The sequence below is a fragment of the Artemia franciscana genome, chromosome 16 (genome assembly GCF_032884065.1).
Source record: "Artemia franciscana chromosome 16, ASM3288406v1, whole genome shotgun sequence".
NCBI classification, from domain to species: Eukaryota; Metazoa; Arthropoda; class Branchiopoda; order Anostraca; family Artemiidae; genus Artemia; species Artemia franciscana.
Window position 1 is genome coordinate 21,677,378 of NC_088878.1, and position 27,407 is coordinate 21,704,784.

General features: G+C 35.3%; 1 protein-coding gene across 2 annotated transcripts; it reads left to right on the top strand.

The window, feature by feature from the left end:
* Positions 1–27,020, top strand: LOC136037218 (superkiller complex protein 8-like). Of its 2 annotated transcripts, none has more exons than XM_065719818.1 (4): positions 1–58; positions 7,689–7,855; positions 11,772–11,990; positions 26,379–27,020. In XM_065719818.1, the coding sequence occupies exons 2-4, from the start codon at positions 7,696–7,698 to the stop codon at positions 26,984–26,986; spliced, it is 987 nt and encodes a 328-aa protein (XP_065575890.1). In that variant the 5' UTR covers positions 1–58; positions 7,689–7,695; the 3' UTR covers positions 26,987–27,020. The 2 variants fall into 2 exon arrangements, with proteins under 2 accessions (XP_065575890.1, XP_065575891.1); XM_065719819.1 differs by lacking the exon at positions 1–58 and adding an exon at positions 1,324–1,342.
* The last annotated feature ends 387 nt before the right edge of the window (positions 27,021–27,407 follow it).

Genomic DNA, 27,407 nt, shown 5'->3' on the forward strand with positions numbered 1-27,407 from the left:
TTGATAGCAGATGGTGTTAAGTTCAAATAAAACTGAAGAAATTTAAACTTTAGAAAACGTGATAACATTTTATATTACTGCAGATCTAGTAAATAAAAAGTGCCCAGGAGGAAAGACAATTCTGGATATTAATCAGATACTTCAGACCAAGATTCTTAATATGTGTTAAAAAACTTAGATTTGCTACTTGATACCTTAACGTAGAAAAACCAGTGCAATAGTCTACAAAAGAAGGCTAGGCTACATAAACAATTGTCACACATCTAACAAGAATGGTGGAAGTCAGCACAGGGACGCAGCTAGGTTCTTGTATTTGGAGGGGATATTAATAACGTGCCAACTAAATCTTCCATTGTGCCAACAAATGTGGACACATAAGCCAAATTAAACTAAAAACATAAGCTAAATTCCAAGCTGTTGGTGCTGTGTGCCAGCATCTTGGAACTTTGAGGGAGGACTCCTCTTCCCCTCTTAGCAGCACCCTGAGTCTCTGATAGGATAGTTATTCAATTAGTTTAAAGAAACAGAATTAAATAACATATTTTGTTTCTTATACCATAGGAAACCTTTGCTTGTGGAATAGAACCAAAGAAACAGCACAAGGGGATTACTAAAATACATGCTATCTGTAGTCTATTATGAATAAATGTATACCTGCTGTGAGTATCAATCTGTAAAAGTGCTAAAATATAGGCCATAGACTATACAAATTTTCTTTCTCAACATATAAATAACACAAAAAAGAAAGAGTAGCCTAATCAACATTTAAAATAAATTTTAGCCAAGCTAAAAAGCATTCAGTAAAGTACTTATTAGGTTACTAACAAGCTAGATAAGGGATTTCCACTCTCTAAAAATAAACCTATACAAAAATAAAACAATATTTGGTAAAATTATAGTTAATTGACTTCTTGCTATCTCAGAAAGGGTTTAGGTTAGAAAAATGAAGCTTTTAAGGATGGGTCTACAGGCTAAAGTTTGTCCTTGGAAGGTTTTTTAAAGTACCCACTTCCACTCCTTCTCCCTCTAGAGGGCCCTGAAATTTGCCTACATGACAGGTCTATATCTATTGAAATTTTGACAAAACAACATTTTACCTTAAATTTCAGTTACTAGTTGCTTTTTGTCTGCCTTCAGTTCTGAAAATGCAATTCCTGTTATTTGAGTAGAATTTTGAGCCATATCAATGTTTTTCTTTCAAAATTTAGGAAATGTAGAAAATTTAGCTAGGATGCACCAGAATCTTCCACCAGAATCTAATCAACCACGTATGCAACTGTCATCACAAGGAGTGATTCAACAGGATCAAAAGTCCTTATTTCACTTCAAGCTGTGATTTAAGGTAATTTTAAGGTAATATCTTTAAAACCTTATAAAATGGAACTAAGCAAAGTTGTGAAGCTGAAAACAATTTTGTTGTACTTCAATTAAGCAGAAGATCTATTTTGCAAGGTTTCACTTTTATAACACACACATTTTTAAAGGTCATCAAAGATCAATGCCCTCAAGAGTGAGAAGAAGTAGAGGTGGATACTTCAAAATACCTTCCCAGGACATACTTTAGGCTGTAGATTCATCCCTGAAAGTTTCATTTTCCCAACCTAAACTCTTTCTGAGATAGCAAGAAGTCAATTAACTAGAATTTTACCCAATATTTACTTCATAATATGCCTAAAATTGTACTCAAACAATTGTTTAGTCATAAACCACTTTTATTCACTTTTTTTTATAAATGATTGAATTTTTATTTATAAATTTCACATTTTAATAATAAAAGTACTGCATCTTGATAAAATAAAAGTAGTACAATTCAATTCCTTATTTTAGTCTATTTTAAATACTGTGGTTGTTTTTCTGACAATGCATTCCCCTCCCCCTTTATGTTCCCATATATAGCCCTTGAATGTGTATAAAACTAAAAGAAAACACTAAAACAATGGAATTCTTACTTCATAACATTAAAGATATTGGTATTATAATGCTTGTAATGCTGGGAATATTAACCAGATTGTTGTCTTTCCTTTCCATATTTATCCATTTTTAAATTTGTTTCAAATAATATTTTATTAAGTTACACCTTCAATCACAGAATAAGATAACTACAAGATTAAGAGAATAACCAGTTTAACATAGAAGCTGTGATGTCTGACTAGGTTAAAGTAACACAGAAATGCATTATTAGGGCTATATATGGAACTGTCAGGGAAGGGGGAGAGTGTATTGTTAAAGTAGCAACTATTATATTAGAAAGAAACATAAATAAGGAACACAATGGGACTGATTTTATTTTATGAAGAATTTTGAGCTGAGCCATATGAGAGTTCATTTTTCTATAAAAATAAAAGTGAATAAAAGTGGTTTTTACCTAGAGAATCTGTTGGGTAGAATGTTTATGCATATTGTGAAGTGATAATTATTTTTTTAAATGTTTCCTTCTGCAGAGTAGAAATCCTAAACTGATACTGTAAGCTAGGCTACTTCTAGGATTTTGCTGGCCTACTAAGATTCTACCTAGATCTTTCACTAGAATATGTTAGAGTTGCTTTTTTTTTAGCATTCTTTAGTAAAACTTGAGTTTTTGTAGTTTGGTGCTAATAAAGGATTCAGTGACAATATCTGCTTAACAGTGATAAAAAAAAAGATGAAACTAGTGTTTAGATAGTAGTAAATTTTCAAAATCTCCAATATTTGTGCATAATATTTCTTCTAAGATTATTGTAGGCTTTAATTCTAAAGCTAAGTTGTATTTGTTAAAATATAAAATAACAATCTTTAGAACCAATAGCTGGTACATTACCTTGAACTTGCAAATAAAATAAACTAATGAACAAAACTCAGCTATGAAGTATGCCATTGAAGCTCATGAACTAATGCTTAAAATTCTTTTATTGAAAAAAAAAGTCATGTCACTAAGCTTCATACCCTTCAAAGTATACACCCTAAGTTTTGGCACATCTCTTTATTTGCCTTTTCTAGCCTTTTAAGCTCTTATAAAAAAAAATATGTTACCCTTGAAAAAGCTGCTTGCAACAATTGTGATAAAATACATTTGTTTAACCTGACCTCCTATAAAAAAAAAGTAAGTAAGCATAGCACATATAAGCAAGCCTAGCACACATGCAAGAATAAACACAAGCACTAGCTAAGCAATCATAATCACTACATCTCTCTTCTTTTCACTTTAAACTAATTGTTTCACAATGCACCAGTACTGTACCATACCATCACTAGCTGAGATATCATTAAATTTATTTACACTCTGAGAAGGCACTAGGCTTGCTTCTCTATTGTGTATTCTAAGTAGGCTACACATAAGGTATGTTACACTAGTAAATCTACTATCACATTTAATGCTTCTTTTTTTTAACAAGTACAAGAAGATGCTAGGCTCACTTCTTTGATATATACTCCTTGTATACATATTGCATACTTTTCAGTTCACACAATTATTTACAGGTTCAATCTCTTTGGTGGGTTGATCACTCTTCAAAATTGTGTTCTTGTGCTGACTTGGGGGAGAGGTGCTGCTCCTCATGTCTGAATTGAGGCTTCAGAAGAGGTGAGCTCTGTTTCCATGCAGTCTAGTGATGCTGAGGAGTGCAGTGGTGATCTGTTGAGCTGATTTCCAGGTGGTGATGGTGATTTTGAGATGGAATTTCTTTGTTTGGAGTAGAGATTAGGGTTGAAGATATGACAGTTGGCTTATCATAGTCCCTAGTCTCTGAATCAATGCCAAGCTGGCTCAAGAGGTGAACTTTGTTCTGTCATATGACAGACCTGTCATCTGACTCAACTACATAGGATCAAGGGGCCTCAGACTGGGCAATTATTCTTGCTAGGCTTCATTTGCCACTGCATGTATACTGATTTCCCTACTTCTACTGACAGAAGAGGCCTTGATGTTGCATTATACAGACGCCTCCGTTGTCTCTAGAGAGCTATGCATTTCTCCAAAAACTTGCAATTGCTGACCACTTTCTTTCTTAGGTAGTCAGTGGTACATGGCAGAGGTGTCCTCAATTGACAGCTCATCAGAAGCTGGGATGGTGAGGCTAGTCCATCCACAGATGTGTTCCTGTATTGAAGTAGTCCTAAGTTTGGGTCTTCACTGTTTTCTTATACCTTTTTCATGTGGCTCTTTGCTGTCTGGACAGTCATTTCCACAAGGCTGTTGAACTGGGGATAGATTAGACTTGATGTTCTGTGTGTGAATCCCCATGTCCTTGCAAAACCATGGAATTCAACCAAAGAGTACTGAGGGCCATGGTCAAATATTAGTATAGATGAGATGCCATATCTGGCAAAATGGGATTTGATTTCGGAGATGATGGCCTTTAATGTAGTGGATTTGAGTTTGTCTACTTTGAAAAAAGGCTACAATAGTCCACTGTTACAAGATAGTCAATATAGTGGAGCATGAATAGGTTGGATGCACCTTTTTGCCCAGGAAGATATGGTATTTTGTGACTGATCATAGGCTCTCTTTGATTTTGGAAAAATGTAGTGCTGAGTGTTGTCATTGCAGATGCAGTTGGAGAAAGGACTAATAACCAGTACCCTGACTGAGCATCCATTTTTCTGAACACCTTTGCACCATGAAGCTTGGCTGTAATGTCTTCTAAGGTAGGTATGGGACATTAAGGGCGCTTTATGCATTTGTTCAGGTCGTCTGGGTCTGTACATAGCCTTACAGTTTTGTTCTTCTTTTCAATCACCATCATTAGATTTACCCATTTTGTGGGCTCTGACTTTTTCAATGATTCTGTCTCTTTCCATTCTATTAAGTTTGTCCTACATTTATCTTTTAGTGCCTCTGGTACCCTTCTGGCCAGATAGACAGTTGGTATGGACCCATCATTTAGATGGATGTCACATTGCCCTTCAAGTCAACCAATGCCTTCAAACAGGCTTTTGTACTTCTCATCTGTGCTGGTTTGTTCTGCATTAACATCAAGTACCAGTTTGATGAGGTTCAAGCCTATGCTGGATCAATATCCCACTATTGGGGTTGATGCTGAGTCAACTATGTAGAATATGTGAGCTATGTAGAATATACTATGTAGAATATTTTGAAGTTGACTGACAGCTGGTTGTTTAAGGTTAATGGGACAAAGGTTTCATCTTTATCACTATCTTTGTCAATGGCATACATGAAAATTGTTTCCTGATCATTAACTGCCTCTCTAAATGACTGAGTTTCTTCATTGATGGCATTTACGTTTTTGTTGCTGCAATGGACCCTTGCGCAATGTTTGCCTTATTGCACTGTGTATATATATTCCCCTTCACTGGACATGCATGATTGGTCAAGTAAGATTCACCACAAAAATAGCATTCCCTACCCTTGGGGTGGTTATTTGATGAAGCTTTCTGATTTTGGAAGCTATTCCGGCTTGGACCACGTGTGATTACATGCACTTCCTGCTTGATAGATATTGGTTTACTCCAACTGAGTGATTTTAGCTGAATTTGGGTTGTTTCGTAGGTTCTACATCTTGACACTGCACTCTCAAGAGTTTATGAGTCACCTTCTGCTAACAGTTTCTTTTGAACAGCTTGATTTTGAATTCCACAGAGAATTCGGTCATTAATCATTTCTTTGTTGTGTTTACAGACATGGTTTGGCCAATGTTTTTAATTCTGTGATGTACCTTTCAATTCTTTCGTTTTCTAACTGGTCCTGCTTCTGGAAGATGTATCTTGCAAACACAGTGTTTTTCTTTGGGCTCACATAGTCTTTAAAGTATTTGATAAGGGGTTCAGTTTTGTTGGCTTCACTCTTTTCCATTTCAAAAGTATTGAAGACCTTTCATCTCTTTTCTCCCATCCAGATAAGGAGGTAGGCACACTGAGTTGTTTCTGTCTTTTCTGCCAGCAGTCCTATAAGTATCACTGGAAATGCTGTTCAAATCGATTCCATTCATCTGCCAAGGAGGTGGCATCCCAGTTGATGGATGGCTGTTGGACTTCCATAGTGCTGTTAGATTTCAATGCCAAGATCCCACTTATGACACCATGCAACAATTGTGATTAATGCATTTAGTTAACCCAAGCTCCTATAAAGACAAGTAATCAATATAAGCAGGCATAGCACACATGCAAGAATAATCACAAGCACTAGCAAAGCAATCATAATCACCACACTGCCGACTCTGATTCTTTAATAGCCTCCGAAGTCTGAAAATGTTGGCATTTCATCTTCTCATTTAGAAACCTTTTGGCAGTAGCCCATTAAGGCTTATTCTTTTTCTACAAAAGATAATGCCACATCATTGTGATTTATGTGGTTGGGATCAAACGTCATTTGTTACAAATCTTTGTCTTCATTATTCACTGGAGAGTTGAAATCAAAACAAATAGAGATCATTTCCTTCCTTATTGTTATTCACACTAATATTTAATATTAGTGGTGGTATAGCCAGATGATGCTGGAAAGATGCTCCAAACACCAGGATGAGCTAATGATGTGTGTAACAGACAGCAGGATTGCATAGGCTCAAAAAGGGCTAAGTGAATCTTTTCTGGGTTTGCTGGTCCAAGTCTGAATGTATAATCTGGTGTTACTAAAACAATTTTGTAGAGTACATTATTGTGCCATCACAAAAAAAACAAAAGAGAAGAACAGGAAGAGTGGGGTTTTATAAGGCCCACAAATCTACTGGATGTAACAAATTGGATATTTTGAAAGGACAACTACCTCTCTTCTTCAGTGCTATAAGAAAAAGTAAGAACGGAACATGTTCACTTTGTCTGAACTAGAAGTTCTAAGCTTAAGGAATTCTATATCAACAGGAACTTATTTCTGAAGTGACCTGAAGACTGGGCCTTCATCACAATCTCATCTGATTGCTTTATGCGGTTTGATAAATGTATAGTTATTTGTTTGCTACTGTGTAATGATTTTTTGTCCTTTTTACTCTACTATTTTTTAACTGTATAGGAGTTATAAACAAATATTTATATATCCAGGTATTTGTAATCTATTCCTTACGTAAAGTTGAAGTCTATGTTAAGTCATTTGACTTGGTATTTCTGGAGATTTTTAACAAAAATTTTAGAGTGTGCTTCTTTACTATAATTTTGGTCATTTAACTTCATAAGAAAAAAATTGCTATGTTAAGAGAGATGATGGATCCAAAATATTTTTTTGATGTATTCCAATATAAAACGTAAATGATATTGTTTAAAAAAAAATGTAAAGAATATGTAAAAAAAAACAAATAAAAACGATAAATAATTGTTCATAGAGAAAATTCAGATTTTGCCCAGCATTAGGTACCACTTTGAATGTATTGAAAAGTCATCTGTGGTATATCATCTATATTTGCTGGATTGGATGTCATGTCCCTTCAATATGCTGTTGTAGTCTGTAGGCTATGATAACTGTGTTGTATCCAAGAAGCTGTAGGTTTCAGTCCCACTGATGTTTTTTTAAAACAAATATCAATCGACAGTATATTTATATAATTAGTCTAAAATTTATCATTGTTTATTTCCTATTTCATGCCAAAGACTCTTTTATGAGATAGGTGTATGGAATATGAAAAAAAAATATGAGTAATTTTGAGCTTAGTGGTGATTTTGAAATGTTTTTTCTTGAAAGCCAAGTTTGTGACACAACTTTCTTTATTTATATATATATATATATATATATATATATATATATATATATATATATATATATATAGTTTTGCGATGTTTTCCTTGCTCCACAAGAAGCAAAATGCTCACGAAGACCCCATTTGGACTTGTTCCTGGACAGTAGGAGGAAGTGAAAGGAAAAGTGAAGACGATGAGCCTCAAAATACAAGTAACGAAAGTGAAGAGCATGAAAAGCAGCTTAAATTTCTAGAAGGTATATAATTCAACACTAGAATGAATACAAAAAAGTAAGATTTGTCTCATTAAAAAAAACCATTCATGCATGTATGGACATACCCAAAAATCGTTTCTGTGGAAAGTTGGCTGGAATAACAAATTGATTTTCTAGCAAAATGCATAGTTGTGAAATTTACAGTAGTTGCACAAATAAACATTTTAAAGGGGCAAGTATGGAATTTTGGGGTCTTTCTTTTATCAAAATGGAGAATTGACTATTTCAAAAGGCAAAATACTGTGTTTTTTTTATAATATTCAGCCCACTTGTTTCTAATGTGGGAGTAATGGAGAAGGGAAATTGTCTCTGGAAGTCCCCTCCATTGATGGGTAAGTCTTTGCATATTTTTGGAGCTCCTGTGTATGTGCAAAAAAATTTTTTTTGCCTAGTATGTAATGTGCCTTAATTTCTCTTCCCAAAGTATTAATTGATCTTTACTTTAAACCTGATGTTTTTTCTTTCTGTCAATGGAGCTAATGATTGGATAGTAAATATATTTCATTAGGTCACTGGTTGTAAAACCATTTAGAACCAGAATTTGCTGGTATATTTCTGCCACATATACTGGTATAATTTTTAGTCAGATCTAATTTGTTTTCTTGGAACCATACTTCCTTGTTCTTTTTTATAAGTCAAATAAGCGATCACATTGTAACCTTGTATAGAAAGTGGTCTTCCTGGAACTCGTTTTCCTTTCTTGAAAGTCATATAAGTTGCTTACTCATTTTTCCTGTGTTTGTCAACTCAAACCATATTAAAGACTATATGAAAAAATCTGCTGCAGTCATTGATTTTTATTTTTTGACTCAAGTCAAATTTTAAATTGCTCTAGGAAGAGTATCCTTTGTTGCTAATTGTTTGTTTACTTCAAGACATTGATAGTTAATTATGACAACAGGTCCTCATTTCAGATTTCCTTTTTTCGTCTTTGCTGTTTTCGTTTTTATTCCTTAACTCTTTTTTGTATTGCTGTTACCTCTAATGCTTATTGTTCTTATTGTCATAATCTTTTTTAGGATGCCTTAAACAAGGCTGCATTTTAAAAACTCCAATTGTTCCTCCTGTAGCTATTTTGTAGTGTTTATGTGAACAAGTTTGTCGTCACCAATTCTAATTGGCAAACTAATCAAGCAGTCCAGTGAGGCGTGCCCAGGTTCCGTTTGTTCTTATGGTTTGATAACATTTTACTAGTGCTGAGGGGTTTTCTTGCAGCTATTAAGACTTTTGAGAAAGAAAAATTCACGATGCCAGTGTTCATCATGGTCAATGCACTAGGGTGGACTTAGGAACAAGCAATTTGTCTCCCATTTATTTATTTTCTCCGGAGTCATTGTGTAGAACTTTAAGTATATACCCGATTCCATTATTTATGTAGAGACAAGATGAATGCACTACTCAATGGTTTTTTTGTGTTCTTTACTAGTATAGTAAACCTCTCACTCACAAATTAAATTTAAAGTTCTTAAATGGACCATAAAAGCTATACCTAATTCCTCACTTTTTGGAAACTTCCTTATTCTTGAAACTACTTTGAAACATTCTAATGTCATTTCTAAAAGCGGGCTGCTTTTTATATAACGTTGGAAAATGGTCAGTTTTATCTTCACTATTGCTTCTTTCCCCTTACATTTTTATTTGCTACTGCAGAATTCTTTGATTTAAAAGAAAAAGAGAGACACTGTTGTCATGCTACGTATGCTGAAATGCTATTTTTCTAGGTTTTTAGGACATGAAACTGTAAACCTCCAGCTAAGAGATTAGGCCCTGACAAACCAATTGGTTATCTCAGAATTTGTATTTTGTATTGTTTTGACCTTGTTTGGACAAATAGAATGATATTTTACAGCCCAAAAGAGTAGAAGATAGCACTTTTAATGGATTCAACCTATTTTGTAATATTGAAAGTTAACATCAAACTTTAAATGAACAGGAATCATTGTTAATGACAGAATGTAATAAGCAAATTGTGCAAAGTAATGAAGTCTAAATTAAGTATTGTATTAATACAGATAAGTATCGAATTGTCAACCCCTTCATCCTTGTAAATGATAGAATGTCATTTGCAATTTACTTGAACTAAAGAAGAAGCTTAAGTTGAAAGTTCATTTGATTTTCAATACATCAGAAATGAATTTATTTAAAAGGAATGAAAATGTTATTTTACAAAATTAGGGCTACAGTAAACAGGTAGAACTAAATGGATTGTCATATATATGCTAAAGTCAAGAGACAAATTCTGAAAGTTTAAAAGAACTTTAGATCCTTCTTTTCAAGTTGTAATGAAACATAGAAAAAAAAGTGTTCGAAACTAATAATACTATTAAATAATTAAACGAATAGCATTTCATTATTAGCAAAACATAAATGAAACTATTCAGGCTAGATCAGGCGTGGGCAACCTTTCTTTTGGAAAAGGGTCATTGTCATTAGGGGGAAATGGTTTGCAGGCCACATGATTCAATTTCTACATACATTAAATAGGGTCTAAAGATAAGCCTCTTATTTGTGTAAGATAAACCTGTTATTTGTGTTATTTTGATAAAAAAAAAGGCTAATATATGTCAATGGGGAAATATTTTAGTGTTATATACAATTTTTGCATACTCAGAATGAACACTACAAGATGAGTGAACAAATGTAAACTAAAAATGTAAAGCCCTTAACGCGACTCAATTTCATGGATACCATGAGCAAGGCTGTAGTCATCAGTAGATTAAAGTAGGAATATGCTCGAGGTCTCGACAATACGACAATCCAGATACATATTAAAGTATCTGGTACACTCACTTTTATTGTTAAAGCAAATGTTATCACGTGGGCGCAACCCCCAGCCACGGTGCCTGGGGCAGCTGCCCTGGTCGCCTCCTCCTTCTTTGAGTGGCTCTGATTGTGTCTATTTCTGAGAATTGTGTCAGAATTAATATTACTTTAATCTAAAACCTTCATTTAAATCTCCTTTGCCATATTCTTTGATGTCATCAGTCTTTTTTTTTTTGTTATCGGTCCTTTTTCCTGACCCTTTCATTTGAAAGCCCCTGCAATAGATCCTCTTTGATCACCTCCTAATTCTGAATAGCATCTCCTATAGAGTTCGTCTAAATACTCTCCAGTATTTATCATTATCCTTGTCTTTTTAAAACGGTTATAAGTGGAATGCCTCATTCGTTTCGAACATAGACATTGCCTTTGAGAGTTAATTCTGCAGATTTACTAAATCCCAGAGACTTGAGATATCCTTCACAGTCCTTAGTTATTTTACAACCGCTAATTGCATATGATCACCTCTGGGGAAAAAGAAAAGGGAAAGGAGATATATCAGTACTACCTTAATCCTATCCCTGTAAAAGTGATTCTCTTTTTTATCCGAGAAGGGATGGGTTTTGGGTAGTGAAGGGTTTTGGACAGTGGCGGTTTCAAAGGTGTACTTTTAATTTCGTTTAAAGAACATTCTTGGTGGGGCTCAGTTTTGTTGTTGTTTTTTTTTTAATCTTATAACTTTCTTCTTGCAATTTCAAAATACTCTTCTGCTGAATTTGAACTAAAGTTAGCATTTTCAAAATAATATTACAAATGAAATATAATTTGTCACTAAGCAGTTTCCTCAAAAACTGGTTTCTTATAAATTTCGGCTGTTGTGTGCCATGGTAGGACTAAATACCTTGAAAAAGTAGTGCAATGAAATTATTTTAAAACAGCTAAAGAGTACACGACCTGGAAAAGTCTTTACACCGCCTCGTAGCTTACGATTAATTTCTTCTACTTTTTTGTGTCACTTGTTGTTGTTTTTTCTATTTTCTCTTTTATTTTTTTTGCTATAATTAGCAACGTAGTTGGTGTCTCTTAGCTCAAACAATTTGCAAGAAAAAAAAACTTAATCTTCAAATATTATATTTAGGACTTGATGTAATTGTAACTGGTGGCATTGACGAAACTGTTCGTGTATGGGCCTTTGAAGATGAAGTTCTCAACTTGAAACAAAAGCTTGAAGGTCACAATCTCGGCGTAGTTTCTGTAGAGGCATCAAAAGATGGATCGAAAATAGTTACGGCCACTATGGATAGCGTCATTCGAGTTTTTGATTTGCATACTGGAGAAAAAATAAACCAAATCGAAGGTAAAGTAGTAATAGGAATCTTCTCGGGACCTAACCTAAATATTTGAGCATTCCTACATTTTTAGCGCAAGGGTTAATTAGCTCTAGTTTATCTGTGCCGTAACTTCAATTAATAGAATAAACTCTGATAACTTGACTAAATAAGGTAGCACAGTGCTGTTTCTGCAAATTAGTTTTTTTTTAAGTCTTTTAAAAGAACAGTAATAAACCATATTAAAACCAAAAATGAGCAGAAATGAAGGAATATAATAGCTCAAACTTAAACCGAATAAATTACTATCAAAGAATTAACGAAACCCAAAACCAAGAGAGATTCTTATGAGTAGTCACATCAAACATAACGGTAATAACAGATAGTGCTATGGATGAATAGATTAAACTTAAAATGCACATAAAGTAAGATAAATGGTGAATTCAGTATTAAAACGATTATAAATTACTACCAACCATTACTAGCAACTCACTACAGCCTGAGGCCAACACAGCTACGCACGCTCCTCCTCCATCCCAATCTATTTAAAGCCTCTCTCTTTCAATAGTGCTTAAAATGCTTTTTTTTCATTAAAGCGTAAATGACGCTAGTTTTTAGTGGTTTAAAGGGGCGGTAGTCCCACTCTGATTTGTGGTAATTTATTTTCACTTTAAGTATGATTTGATCATTAATTTTAATGCATGTTCGTTTTAAGTTTCATTCGTTTATTTGTAGTAATTTCTGTTCGTTTTGATTTTAACCTATTGCTTGAATTTATTTCTGCCTGCTTTTGTTGGACAAACATTTTTAAGGACACTTTTTGAACGTAGTTTCTGCTCGTTTTTTAATTGACATAGGTTTTTTGGGTTAGCGGTAAGTTTATTTGTATTTTTTTTTGGCTTTTCAGACAGTTCTTGGTAACGAACTACTAATAAGGAGCGATACGGCTCAATAGTAACCGAAACTCTAAGAAACGAAACTCTAGTCTTGATAATAATAGATTCATCAAAATAATCGAATTTTGATGAATTATTCAATAATATATATATATATAAATTTCATCAAGTTTAATGCTACCATCAAAAGTTACGTGCCTGAGAAAATTTGTCCAATATTTGAAAAAAGCGGGATGACCCAAAACATTAAGAGATCTTAATGAAAGTCACACCATCAGATTCAGTATATCAAAGAACCCTACTGCAGAGGTTTCAAGTTCCGGTATACAAAATGTGGAATTTTGCATTTTTTGCCAAGTGACAGATCATGGATGCGTGTTGTTTTTCGTTTGTTTGTTTTTTATGTTTTCCCCAGGGGTGATCGTATCGAACCATTAATCCTTGTGGATTGGAAGAGGGCTCATTTGATCGGAAATCAAAAGTTCTAGTGGCCTTTTTAAGCGACCAAAAATACCGAAGGGTAGCTATCCCCCTACCATGCCCCTGTACTCCCCAAAGTTGCCCAGTCAAAATTTTGAAATAGCCATTTTGTTGAGCAAAGTCAAAATATTTAATAACTATGTCTTTGAGGATGATTTGACCCCCCACAGTGTCTGGGGAAGGGATCGCAATTCGCAATCCTTAAAAATTTCACAATCCTTTGCAATTCCAGATATTTAACGTTATACAGCTACTAGTAAAAAAAACTCGCCAATAAAGAAATCCTCTTTAATTACTCCGAAACTCAGAATCAGAATGACATATTCCATCTTGATGAAAATTAGATATTTTGAATTAAAAAAACATGAAAGTTTTCTCGCTGTAATATTTTCATCAAATTCAGAATTTTAGTGACGATTGTGCGTTCTAACACAAGCTTGTGAACACCCTGGCCGTCATTATTGTTGTTAGCCCTGGGAGACATAAAAAAAACTGTCAGGATTAATCACTATTGAAACTGAAAGGTTTATGAAAAAAATATTGCTTTTAGCTCTCTACTTTAGAGCTTTTGTCCTTTGAACTTTTACAATAAGCTTGTTCTTGATAAGTGTTCATAAAAAACTTCCTGTAGTAGCACAGTGGATTTATGTTCTGCTTGGCAATATGGAGCCCAGGGATCGATCCCGCTGCAGCAATTTTCGGTGACAGCCTTGCTGCTGTAAAAAAGGTCAGGAACTGAAATATCGATTCGACACCGTATCTGCCGGCAATGGCTTTGGAGGAAGCTTATCCTTTTCATATGAGAACATTCCCTTCTAGAAAAAAAAGTGTAAGATACCGGTAGTGTAGTCCGTTTCTTCAGACTGCCAAAGTATGTCGATTGAATCGGAGTCTGATTCACAATGCTGTACTCGCTAAAATAGATGGACATTTGCAACGATGAACTTACTGACTTTAACTATCACCTTGTCACCCCAACCCCTGTTAAATCGGGTACTTCCTACATAGCTATCGGACTTGTCTTGTCGATTAGTGGGTATTTGTGAAATCCTTCTGTGTCTCCGGTTTTATGTATTCTTACTCGAAACAAAACATTTTCTAGGATTCTTTATACGGCTAGTAACTACTAGCTCAGTATTTCTTTCAAAATTTCGTCAGCATTGTCCTTGAGGTAAATCAGAAGATAGTCTGAGGTATAGCCCTGCCTTGTCAAATACCATATTTTTAGAATTTTAGATGGGGGTATTTGGACGAGAGAATCAATATCATTATGAGGAAGAGTTAGATTTCTCAAAAATTTCGTTTTTTATTTGAATTCATTGGAAGGGGAGTACCTAGAACTTGCAATTCTTATTAGGAAATCTCAGAAATACGGTACACAGGTGTAACGTATTATGGATAGATTTTGTTTTTGTTTGTTTTGTTTTTTTTTCTCGGCAACGGTATGACACAAGTTTAATCTTTCTAGGAAATATGATCCTGTAAATACAAGCGTGTAAGCTCATCACTGTTTTTCCTATGAATTTTCAAAATATTGATCGATTATGCAACAATGGACTGATCCCTGTTTATTTTTATCCCTCGTGTCTATCAACGTGCTTTAAGAAGCATCGGAACAAGAAAATATCTGTTACTTAATTCGATTTTTTTTTTTTTTTTAATATAAATAAATTCTATAGGTTATGTAAATTATAAAATATTCTATAAATATTTGTCTGCTCCAATGGTGCTCCTCATTTGGAGACAAAGTAAAAAAAAAAAGGTAAAGCTTACGGCACTAGACCCTTAAAGTCCAAACCTCATGTGCCGATCTCCGTTTCAAGACTGTTCAGTCAGGAAGTGCAATGGGGGGTTTGGGGTCAGCCATCCAGTGCTTTCGAGCGCCCTTCCATCTTACCTTCCCCATATTTCACCAAGTACCCATTCTGTGCTGGGTCGACTGGCTGAGCTTACAGAGTCATGCCACTGACCCCCGTCCCAAACCAAATAACCAGCCGTGCCAGGAATCGAATCTCCGCCCTTTGTAAAAGGATAAATAGAAAAAAATCAATTTTTTTAACTGAAAGTAAGGAGCGACATTAAAACTTAAAAAGAACAGAAATTACTCCGTGTATGAAAGGGGCTGTTTCCTTCTCAACGCCCCGCTCTTTACGCTAAAGTTTGACTCTTTCTCTCAATTCTACTTTATTAAACAGTAAAAAACTTTAGCGTAAAGAGCGGGGCGTTGAGAAGGGAACAGCCCCTTTCATACATGAAGTAATTTCTGTTCGTTTTAAGTTTTAATGTCGCTCCTTACTTTCAGTTAAAAAAAAAACTAGTTTTTTTATTTAATTTCTGAACGTTTTTGAATTAATGCATGTTTGATTTTGGCTTTCCGTACATAAATTATTAAAATAAAATTTGCATATCAATTCTTTTTTTGGCTAAATGGCTTTTTCTTAGTTTTGATCAGACGGTTTTGAGAAAAAAGGGGTGGGGAGGAGGCCTAGTTCCCTTCAATTTTTTGGTTACGTGAAAAGGCAACTAGAACTTTTAATTTTTGACGAAAGTTTTTATTAGTAAAAAATATACGTAACTTAAGAATTAACTTACGTAACGAACTTTTATATTCTTATATTTTTATTATGTTTATGACGGGGGTTTTTCCCCTCGCTATTACCTCACTCTTTACACTAAAGCTTAAATTTTGTCCCAACTCTTTAAGAATGACCCCTGAATCAGAAAGGCCGTAAAATAAATAGCTGAAACTACTAAAAATACTTTAGCCTAAAGAGCGAAGTATTTAGGAGAAGATGAACCCCTCATATGCGTAATAATCTCTGTTCGTTTTAAGTTTTAATGCTGCTCCATACTTTCAGTTGAAAGTTTTTTTTCATATTTATTTTTTCATTGTTTTATTTTATAATAATGCTAGAAAATCCTGCGCCCCCTTCATTGAATTTCTCTTCCCCAATGACATATTCCTCCAAGGAAAGATCTTCCCACATAGCCCCCTCCCCTCAACCTCCCCCCCAAACCAAAATAATCCCCCTGAATAACGTCTGTACACTTCCCAATAACCATTACTGTATGTAAACACTGGTCTAAGTTTTTAACTTGCAGCCTCTCCCCCGGGGACTGCGGGGGAGTAAGTCATCCCAAAGACATAGTTATTATGGCATTCGACTATGCTGAACAAAATGGCTTATCTCAAAATTTTGATCCGTTGACTTTGGGGAAAAAATGAGCGTCGGAGGGGGCCTAGGTGCCCTCCAATTTTTGGTCACTTAAAAAGGGCACTAGAACTTTTCATTTCCGTTAGAATGAGCCCTCGTAAGATATTCTAGGACCACTCGGTGGATACGCTGACCCCTGGGGAAAAAAACAAATACACACGCACCCGTGATCGGTCTTCTGGTAAAAAATACGAAGTTCCACATTTTTGTAGATAGGAGCTTGAAACTTTTACTGCAGGGCTCTCTGATGCGCTGAATGCGATGGTGTGATTTTCGTTAAGATTCTATGGTTTTTAGGGGGTGTTTCCCCCTATTTTCCAAAATAAGGCAAATTTTCTCAGGCTCGTAATTTTTGATGACAAAGACTAAATTAGATTGAAACTTATATTTTTAAAATCAGCATAAAAATTCGATTCTTTTGATGTATCTTTTAGTATCAAAAATCCGTTTTTTAGAGTTTCGTTTACTATTGAGCCGGGTCGCTCCTTACTACAGTTCGTTACCACGAACTGTTTGATTCCAAATCCAGCGCGTTCGTGGATCCAGTGCAAAACGAAGATTCTAAGACTACTTTCAATACTTGTAATTTTGATAGAGAGATATGGACTGCTAATATTACTTACATTTAGTGTATTTTTAGCACATTTTTTCTCTGCCTTGGTGCCCTCTTGCGCACCAAAAAGAAATCCCTAAAATGTTTTAAGTAGAATTCATTTGTGGTCACCTGTCGTGTTCAAGGACCTTGTGACCACATTTTTGTTTTAAGTCTATTTCCAAGCTTGTAATTTTTAGATTTCCAGCCCAATTATTACTTTCCACGAATTTTTATCAAACAGTTTTGTTGTCTAACCATTCCGTTTCCGCCACTCTAACCAGAAAGTATTAGCGTAAACTTGGTCGATGGAAGAAAAGCCTTGTATTTTTTGTTTCTCCGTTACATGATACTCAGATGTAATATATTACGTCACGGATTTTTGTCCTTTTCTGAACAATAACATGAAACTACCTTAAAGTTTCTTGATATTACTCTCATGTAAATACAACGTTGGAAGCTCACTATTGCTTTTCCTAAGAATTTTCGTAAGGTTGTTGAATTACGCAACAATGAACTGATCCTTTTTTATTTTTATCCCTCGTGTCTATCAACGTGTTTTAAAAAGCAGGAGAAGGAGATAAATTCAATAAATATTTTCTGATTTAATGGATTTTTTTCCTTTGTAGACGAAGTAAAAGATAATAATTGGACTTTTCGGACCCAGGCAGTCTGTTGTTGACCACTGTATATTCATGTGCCAGCATTGACCACTGTATATTCATGTGCCAAACTAGTAACACTGTCATATATGTATGAACTCTCTGGCCGTCATTAATGTTATTAGCCCTTGGAGACATCGAAAAAAAGACCATCAGGGTTAATCACTATTAAGACAAAGATTTATGAAAAAATACTGCTTTTAGCTCTGTACTTTGGAGCTTTTATCCTTTGAACTTTTACAATAAGCTTGTTATTGATACGTGTTCATATAAAACTGGAGGAACCTTATCCTTTTCATATGAGAACATTTCCTTCTGAAAAAAAAAAATAAAACAGTGTAAGATACCGGTAGTGTAGTCCGTTTCTTCAGAGTGCCTAAATCTGTCGATTAAATTGGAGTCGATTTACAGTGCTCTAATCACCCCTTCTCACCTTCACCTCATCACCTTCTCACCCCAACCCCTGTTGAATTGGGCACTTCCTACATAGCTATCGGCCTTGTCTTATCGATTAGTGGGTATTTGTGAAATCGTTCGGTTTCTCCGGTTTTATATATTCTTGCTCGAACAAAATATTTTCTAGGATTCTCCATACAGCTAGTAACTACTGGCTCAAAGTTTCTTTCAAAATTTTCGTCAGCATTGCCATTTAGGAAAATCAGAAGATCGTCTGGGGTGTAACCCTGCCTTGTCAGATACCGTATTTTTAGAATTTTAGAGGGGCGTATTTGGATGGGAGAATCAATATAATTTTGAGAAAGAATTAGATCCCTCAAAAATTTCGTTTTTTTTTAATTCATTGGAAGGGGATTACGTTGAACTTGCAGCTCTTATTGGGAAATCTCAGCAATATGCTACTGAGGTGTAGTGTATTATGATAGATTTTTTTTTTCTCGGCAACAGTATGACACAAGTTTAATCTTTCTAAGAAATATGATCCTGTAAATACAAGCTTGTAAGCTCATCACTGTTTTTCAGAATTTCCAAAATGTTAATCGATTATGCAACAATGGACTGATGCATGTTTATTTTTATCCCTCGTGTCTTTACAACGTGCTTTAAGAAGCATCAGAACAAGAAAATATTTGTAATTTAATTCGAAACATATTTTCCAGCCATGAAGTACAATGGGGGGGTTGGGTATCAGCCATCCTGTGCTTTCGCGCGCCCTTCCTGCTTACATTCCCCAGATTTCAGGAAGTACCCATTCCGAGCTTGGTCGACCGGCAGAGTCACGCCAGTCGCGCCACTGACCCCAGTTCCAAACCAAACAACCAGCCGTGCTATGAATAGAATACCCGCCCTTTGTAAAAAGGATTCCAAATCCAGCGTGTTTGTGGATCCATTGCAGAACGAAGATCCACTGACTAGTGTCGATGCTTGTAATTTTTATAGAGAGATATGTACTGCTAATATTACTTACATTTAGCATATTCTTAGAATATTTTTTCTCTGCCTGGTTGCCCTCTTGGATCCCAAAAAAAATCGAGTTACTACCATTTACGAGTTACTAACTCGTAAACTAATTCATACAACAACTAACTCGTACAAACAATTTTTTTTCGGGGTCCAAGGACTCCCATTATTATGTTTTATGCAATCTTAAATTAATGAACCAAATATTAAGAATTTTTGCATCATAAGAAACACGGTCTGATAATTTTTTTTTATAGAAAGTAGAAAGAAAAACTCGTAAACTTCCTACCAAATCACCTAATAAATTAGTGATATAAGATGTGACCCACTTGCGAAGTCCAAGACCCGAGCTGCTTGCACAGTCTTATCCGAGCAAAGCGAATGCTATCAAAGAGAGAGAGAGAGGGAGGGAGAGAGGGAGTGAATTTAGAGAGAGAGGGAGAGAGAGTGAGTGAAGAGAGAGAGAGAGGGAGATAGATAGAGTGAGAGAAGGGGTGGGGAGGGAGTTCAAACCAACTAAAAGGTGCAATTCAGAACAAAACATTGCAAAATTTCTTAGGTATACTCCAGTTCAACTTCGGGAGGGGGAGTCCCATACATACATATATGACAGTTACTATTTTGGCACATGATTAAACATTGGTCAGTAATAAACTGTCTGGGTTCAAAAAGTCCAATTATTATCTTTTACTTCGTCTACAAAGGAAAAAAAAAATCTATTAAATCAGACAAATATTTATTGAATTTATCTCCTTCTCCTGCGTTTTAAAACACGTTGATAGACACGAGGGAACAAAATAAAAAAGGATAAGTTCATTGTTGCGTAATTCAACAACCTTACGAAAATTCTTAGGAAAAGCAATAGTGAGCTTCCAACGTTGTATTTACATGAGAGTAATATCAAGAAACTTTAAGGTCGTTTCATGTTATTGTTCAGAAAAGGACAAAAAACCTTGGCGTAATATATTACATCTGAGTATCATGTAACGGAGAAACAAAAATACAAGGCTTTTCTTCCATCGACCAAGTTTATGCTAATACTCTCTGGTTAGAGTGGCGGAAACGGAATGGTTAGACAACAAAACTGTTTGATAAAAATTCGTGGAAAGTAATAATAGGGCTGGAAATCTGAAAAATACAAGCTTGGAAATAGACTCAAAATACAAATCTGGTCACAAGGTCTTCCAACACGAGAGGTGACCTCAAATCAATTCAACTTAAAACATTTTAGGGTTTTTTTTTGGGGTCCAAGAGGGCACCAAGGCAGGGAAAAAATGTCCTAAGAATATGCTAAATGTAAGTAATATTAGCAGTCCATATATCTCTATCAATATTACAAGTATTGAAAGTAGTCACTGGATCTTCGTTTTGCACTGGATCCACCAACCCGCTGGATTTGGAATCTTTTTTACAAAGGGTGGAGATTCAATTCCTGATATGGCTGGTTATTCGGTTTGGGATGGGTGTCATTGGCATGATTCTGTAAGCTCACCCAGTCGCCCCAGCTCGAAATGGGTACTTTGTGAAATCTGGGAAAGGTAAGGTGGAAGGGCGCGCGAAAGCACAGGATGGCTGACCCCCAGCCCCCATTGCACTTCGTGACTGAACAACCTTGAAACAGAGATCGGCAGAGCAGATTTGAGCTTTAAGGGCCTAGTGCCATATGCTTTACCTTTTTTTTTACTTTGTCTCCAAATGAGGAGCACCATTGGAGCAGACAAATACTTATAGAATATTTACAATTTATAGAACCTATAGAATTTATTCATATTTTGTTTCGAATTAAATAACAAATATTTTCTTTTCCCAATGCTTCTTAAAGCACGTTGATAGACACGAGGCATAAAAATAAACATGCATCAGTCCATTGTTGCATAATCGATCAACATGTTGGAAATTCTTAGGAAAAACAGTGATAAGCTTACAAGCTTGTATTTACAGGATCACATTTCTGTAGAAAGATTAAACTGTGTCATACTGTTGCCGAAAAAAAAATCTATCCATTTTACATTACGCCTCATTACCATATTGCTGAGATTTCCTAATAAGAATTGCAAGTTCTAGGGACTCCCCTTCCAATGAATTCAGATAAAAAACGAAATTTACTTCTACCCTGTATATGCTATTTCATGTCATAAAAAGCATAGCAGAACAAATCCGAGTATTACAAGTTTCATCTGGTTTTCTTTGGCAGTAGGTTTTAACTGGTTGCGAGAGCACTTATCTGACTTTTCTATATCTATTTTTGTATCATAAACAATTCCATTGTCTAAACTGTCATATTTTTGGGCTTTTTCACTTTGCTCCACTTCTTCTATCCATGAATTTACTAGTATATCACTAATACTCGGATCGAAACTTTTGTTTGAGAAGTTCCAGGATTCGGATGTTTTTATCCTTGTTTTTGTTCAGTGAGGTTTGCATTCCCCCCACATTGAACAACAAGGAAATCACTTTTTTGCATAGGCAGAACTGAGGTGACTCGCTTTTTGTTTCTTTTTTTCACGGGTGACTGTGCCCAGCCGGTTGTTTTGTTATGAAATCCTTTATTTATTTAAATCAATTTGAAAACATTATAAATAATCTATCCAAGAAGCAGAGCTTGTCCATGGAGTGAAAAACTATTAATGAATATAACTTAAAAAAAAGAGAAAACGAAAAAAAAAAAACAGAAAATTTTTACTGCAGTCCAGACGCAAGGCCTAATTATAAATAAGCCTAAAAACGAACTAATAAATCTCCAGCAAATCTGAAACTTATGTTTTTAATGTGATATCTCTCTAGTATCATAGGCATTACATTTAAGGTTTATATAGAAAGGGTGATCGTATAAACTTCGGAAGGAACTCATTTCGTTAATAATCAAAGTTCTAGTGTTCTTTGTAAGATTCAGAGTGATCGGAGGGTGGATTCCCCCCACACACCTCGTATTTTCCTGAAATCTATCTGATACGAATTTTGAGATGGTTATTTGTTCTCGTAGAAACTTCTAAAAGAGCTTATTAGATTGGAAATTGAAGGGGCTAGTACCCCTTTTAATAGTCGGAAGTGATTAAGATCAACTAATCCCCGTCTTACGCCCACCATTTTACCAAACACATCCAATCGAAATTTCATAACAAAATAACCGGCTGGACACGGTCACCCGTGGAAAAAAAGAAACAAAAAGCGAGCCACCTCAGTGCTGCCTATACAAAAAAGTGATTTCCTTGTTGTTTTCACTGAACAAAAATGAGGATAAAAAACATCCGAATCCTGGAACTTCTCAAACAAAAATCTCAATCCGAGTATTAGTAATATATTAGTAAATCCATGGATGGAAGAAGTGGAGCAAAGTGAAAAGGCCTAAAAATATGAGTTTAGATTGTGGAATTTTTGATGATAGTATAGAAAAGTCAGATAAGTGCTCTCGCAAAGAGTTAAAACCTACTGCCGAAGAAAACCAGATGAAACTTGTAATACTCGGTTTTGTTCTGCTATGCTTTTTATGACATGACATAGTATATACAGGATGGAAGTAAATTTTTGCGATTTACCTTAGTCAAAATTTAGTACGGACAAGATATAATTACAAAACCTAGTATCCTTTGAAGAGGCTATTGAAAAGCCTTTGGAAGAAAGGAGTCCGTGAGAAGTGACAATGAATAGAAATAAAAAGAAGAAGAAAAGAATAATTAAACGAAGAACAAAAAGAACAAAGGACAGAAAAGTAATCTCGGACATCTTACTTGACAGAAAAAATAGATTTATAGACAAATATTTGTATTCTCGTGGCTTTAGGATTGTTTACAGAAACCCTCTAGTTTCTAGTTTAATAGTTTAGGCGCAAATCCCTGAACAGAACGACTAATAAGTAAATTTATATATTTTTATCGGGGTCCGAGGACTCCCATTATTATGTTGTATTGGATAAATAGGATAAAGATCCTCCTGAGCCATTGCTGGCACATAGGGCGTCAAGTTGACGTTTCAGTTGCTAAGTGTTTTTTATTAAGTAGCAAGCTTGTCGCCCAATAAGCTTATAAACATTATTATGTTTAATGCAATTTTAAATTAATGAACCAAACATTAAGAATTTTTGCATCATAAGAAACACGGTCTGATATTTTTTTTTATGGAAAGTAGAAAGAAAAACTCGTAAACTTCTTTCCAAATCACTTAATAAATTAGTGATATAAGATGTGACCCACTTGTGAAGTCGAAGACCCGAGCTGCTTACACAGTCTTGTCCGAGCAAAGCGATGCTATCAGAGAGAGAGAGAGGGAGAGAGTGAGTGAGTGAAGAGAGAGATAGATAGATAGAGCGAGAGAGTGAGAGAAGGAGTGAAAAGGGAGTTCAAAGCAACTAAAAGGTGCAGTTTCAGAACAAAATATTGCAAATTTTCTTAGGCATTCTTCAGTCCAGCTTGGGGAGGAGAAGGAGTCCCATACATACATAAATGACAGTGTTACTAGTTTGGCCCATGATTAACAGTGGTCAACAATAGACTGCCTGGGTCCGAAAAGTCCAATTATTATCTTTTACTTCGTCTACAAAGGAAAAAAAATACATTAAATCAGACAAATATTTATTGAATTTATCTCCTTCTCCTGCGTTTTAAAACACGTTGATAGACACGAGGGAACAAAATAAAAAAGGATAAGTTCATTGTTGCGTAATTCAACAACCTTACGAAAATTCTTAGGAAAAGCAATAGTGAGCTTCCAACGTTGTATTTACATGAGAGCAATATCAAGAAACTTTAAGGTAGTTTCATGTTATTGTTCAGAAAAGGACAAAAATCCGTGACGTAATATATTACATCTGAGTATCATGTAACTGAGAAACAAAAAATACAAGGCTTTTCTTCCATCGACCAAGTTTACGCTAATACTTTCTGGTTAGAGTGGCGGAAACGGAATGGTTAGACAACAAAACTGTTTGATAAAAATTAGTGGAAAGTAATATTAGTACGGTATTTGACAAGGCAGGGCTACACCCCAGACTATCTTCTGATTTACCTCAAGGGCAATGCTGACGAAATTTTTGAAAGAAATTTTGAGCTAGAAGTTACTAGCTGTATGGAGAATCCTAGAAAATATTTTGTTTCGAGCAAGAATACATAAAACCGGAGACACCGAACGATTTCACAAATCACAAACACCATAAACAAGAAGTACAATAGGGAATTTCTCAAGACAGTTGGAAACAAATTAGAAAGAATATTTGGGCCCTTTGTCCAAGGGCCATCCTCAGCAATACAAAAATATATAAGAAGAAAAGACTTACAACAGGATAAAATCAATAAAACTAAAATGAAACATTTTAAAATGAAAACATTCATTCTAATTTATTTCCCACTGTCTTGAGAAATACTCTATTGTTCTTCTTGTTTTTGGTGTTTGTGATGGAAATGCAGTGTGGTCTTCGTCGCTATTGAGATTTCACAAATACCCACTAATCGATAAGACAGGGCCGATAGCTATGTAGGAAGTGCATATATATGTATATATATATATATATATATATATATATATATATATATATATATATATATATATATATATATATATATATATATTACATATGGCCGTTGGTCATTTCCCTTCTTTCTTTCTTTCTTTTTCCTGCATTCCCGGCCTTAGAGTCTTGCGGCCATGTGTTGATACATTTTTTCTTTTTTTATTCACTGTTGGATATACCTATCTACTTATTATCGATTTCCATAGCTGCAAGTCTGATTTGTTCTCTGGTGTCAATATTTTCCAAATACTGTTATATAAAATATATGTTACTGTTATTATATTACGGTTTCATGAAAACCAAATGTTACAAAAAGTTTCTTCAAAACCAAAAACTTTTTTTTAACGTCGGCGTCTATGGGTGGTGTATCACTCTTTACTGGACCACAACTACTGCTGAATCCATGAAAAAATGAAAAAGAAGAAGAAGAGAAAAAAAGACACATTAGCGCTGCCCCGACTAGAATTGTATTTTCTCGAGTTTTTAAGACGGAGCAATGAAAGTCTTCGATGAAGGGTTTTCAATCATGGCAATTCTAATTATGTACTTCTTATTTCGATCCTCCACGTTTTAAGAGAGATTCAGGGTCTTTTCCTTATTTCCAAAAATTTTGTTCCTGGATTCACTTTTTCCATGAAGTGTAACCTATATAATAATTACCATTTCTGATTGGCTTTGAATGAAGATTCTTCTGAACTAGGCAATTTCTTTCGAAATGTGATTTTCTGTTACTATGGACTAGAGTTTGCCAGATTGCAGGCACAGCTTTTTAAATATTATGTGAGCCCAAGTGGTTTGACGAGAAATTTATTCCTAAAAAACCCTAATAGCTTCATCCATGATGACGAAGTCATGAAGTCGATATGGAACCTTCGATTGAGTGAATAGCAACACCTTAGTCTTAGATACATTGAATTTGACCACCCAGACTTTTCTCTTTCCTGGAAATCCGACTGTTAGGGCAGGGGAGCTTGTGCAGGGACAGTGTGTAAAGCTTAATATATATATAGCTTAATATATATATATATAGCTTAATATATATATATATATATATATATATATATATATATATATATATATACGCGCAATTGTGGAACCATGACAATAGATACAGGGTTTAAGAATTCGAAACATATAAATTATAGAAAAAGAAACTAACCAAAGAGGTTGAAATGAAAGGTTAAGATAGCAACCATGTAAACGACGAAGTCCCGAGCCCGTTCTATGCTTGGGTTGAAGGCCCGAGTTGCCATCTGATCCGAGTGAAGGGAGGTGACGCGACACTGTATTTGCGAGGGCTGAAGGCCCAGCCTGAGGGAGAGGTGAGAAAAATCCGATTTCATTTCTCGCAAATTGCCTCTTCCCTCTCACCAAACCCTGTGTAATGGTGCCCTGAAAGTGCGCCATTTTTTCCGCATCTACCTTCTCTTAGGAAAAGACATGCGACCTCCCTCCCCTGTCAAATGGAAGGGAGGCTTTTAAGTGTCCCTGTTTGTGTATCTGGAGTCAGGTCGTTTTTACGATAGGGCAATAATTACTTTTAGAACAAGAATATACAAACTTCTATGGTACAAAATGTATTGAACTTTCTTGCCTTTTTGTTCGTAATCCTACCAAAAAGACTACTTATCCACTATTTTATCCCAATTTCAGGTGGACCAATTGAAGCTTGGACTGCCAGTTTTTCCCCTGATGGTAACCTTATCGCCAGTGGTTCACACACTGGGAAGATCACTTTGTATGAAACAAAGACTGGGAAGCCTGCAAAAAGCTTAGATACTCGAGGAAAATTTACCCTTAGTCTAGCTTACAGTCCCGATGGAAAACTTGTGGCTAGTGGTGGTCACGACGGTTTTATTAGCATTTTTGACGTCGAGTCTGGCCGTCTTCTTCATACCCTCGAAGGTCATGCAATGCCAATTCGCTCTTTGTCTTTCTCGCCCAATTCTCAGCTGCTTTTGACAGCGTCAGATGATAGGCATATGAAAGTTTATGATTCTCAGCATGCCAATTTGATTGCTACATTGCCGGCACATAGTTCCTGGGTTTTGTCATCAAGTTTTTGCCCCGATAATAATAGAGTAGCTTCATCAAGTGCAGACAACACAGTGAAAATTTGGGATTTAGGGAACCGAAATTATTTACATGTCTTTAAAGAGCATTCTGATGAAGTGTGGTGCGTTAAGTACAGTCCAGACGGGAAAAGGGTAGTTTCAGTAAGTGCGGATAAATCGGTTAATGTTTACAATTGTCCGCTGTAAGACCTTTTTTAAATACATAACATTTTTTACTGTCTCTTAAGCAATTCTCTCTTGTTACCTTAGAGATCAACTTGTAGCTGGTGACATCTTGTTTTATCGTAATACGTAACTAATCAGCAATTCCTATATAGTTGGGTTTTAAATTGTTTCGAAATAATTCAGTAGGCATACGGAAAGCACCCAGCAAAGAAAAATCAGGTGCTAGGAGGTTTCTGCAGAAGTGACTGGGGGTGGCAGCTCTTGCAATTCCTAAGACTTCACGTCTTTTACAAATCATTCTGAAATCACTTCGGGTACTGGTAAATAATATCATAAGGGCAGACACGCTGTCATAGGGAAATAGACATTCTCTTTTTTCTTTGTTTTTTGCATAAATGCTTAAAAATCACCTCCTCGGCACCTTAGTCTTTTGCAAAGAAGT

Bases quoted from the DNA above. Each gene is read 5' to 3' on its own strand.
- LOC136037218 (XM_065719818.1), top strand. From the start codon at position 7,696: ATGTTTTCCTTGCTCCACAAGAAGCAAAATGCTCACGAAGACCCCATT. The intron at 7,856-11,771 runs GTATATAATTCA...TATTATATTTAG, and splicing joins GCAGCTTAAATTTCTAGAAG to GACTTGATGTAATTGTAACT. The intron at 11,991-26,378 runs GTAAAGTAGTAA...TCCCAATTTCAG, and splicing joins AAAAATAAACCAAATCGAAG to GTGGACCAATTGAAGCTTGG.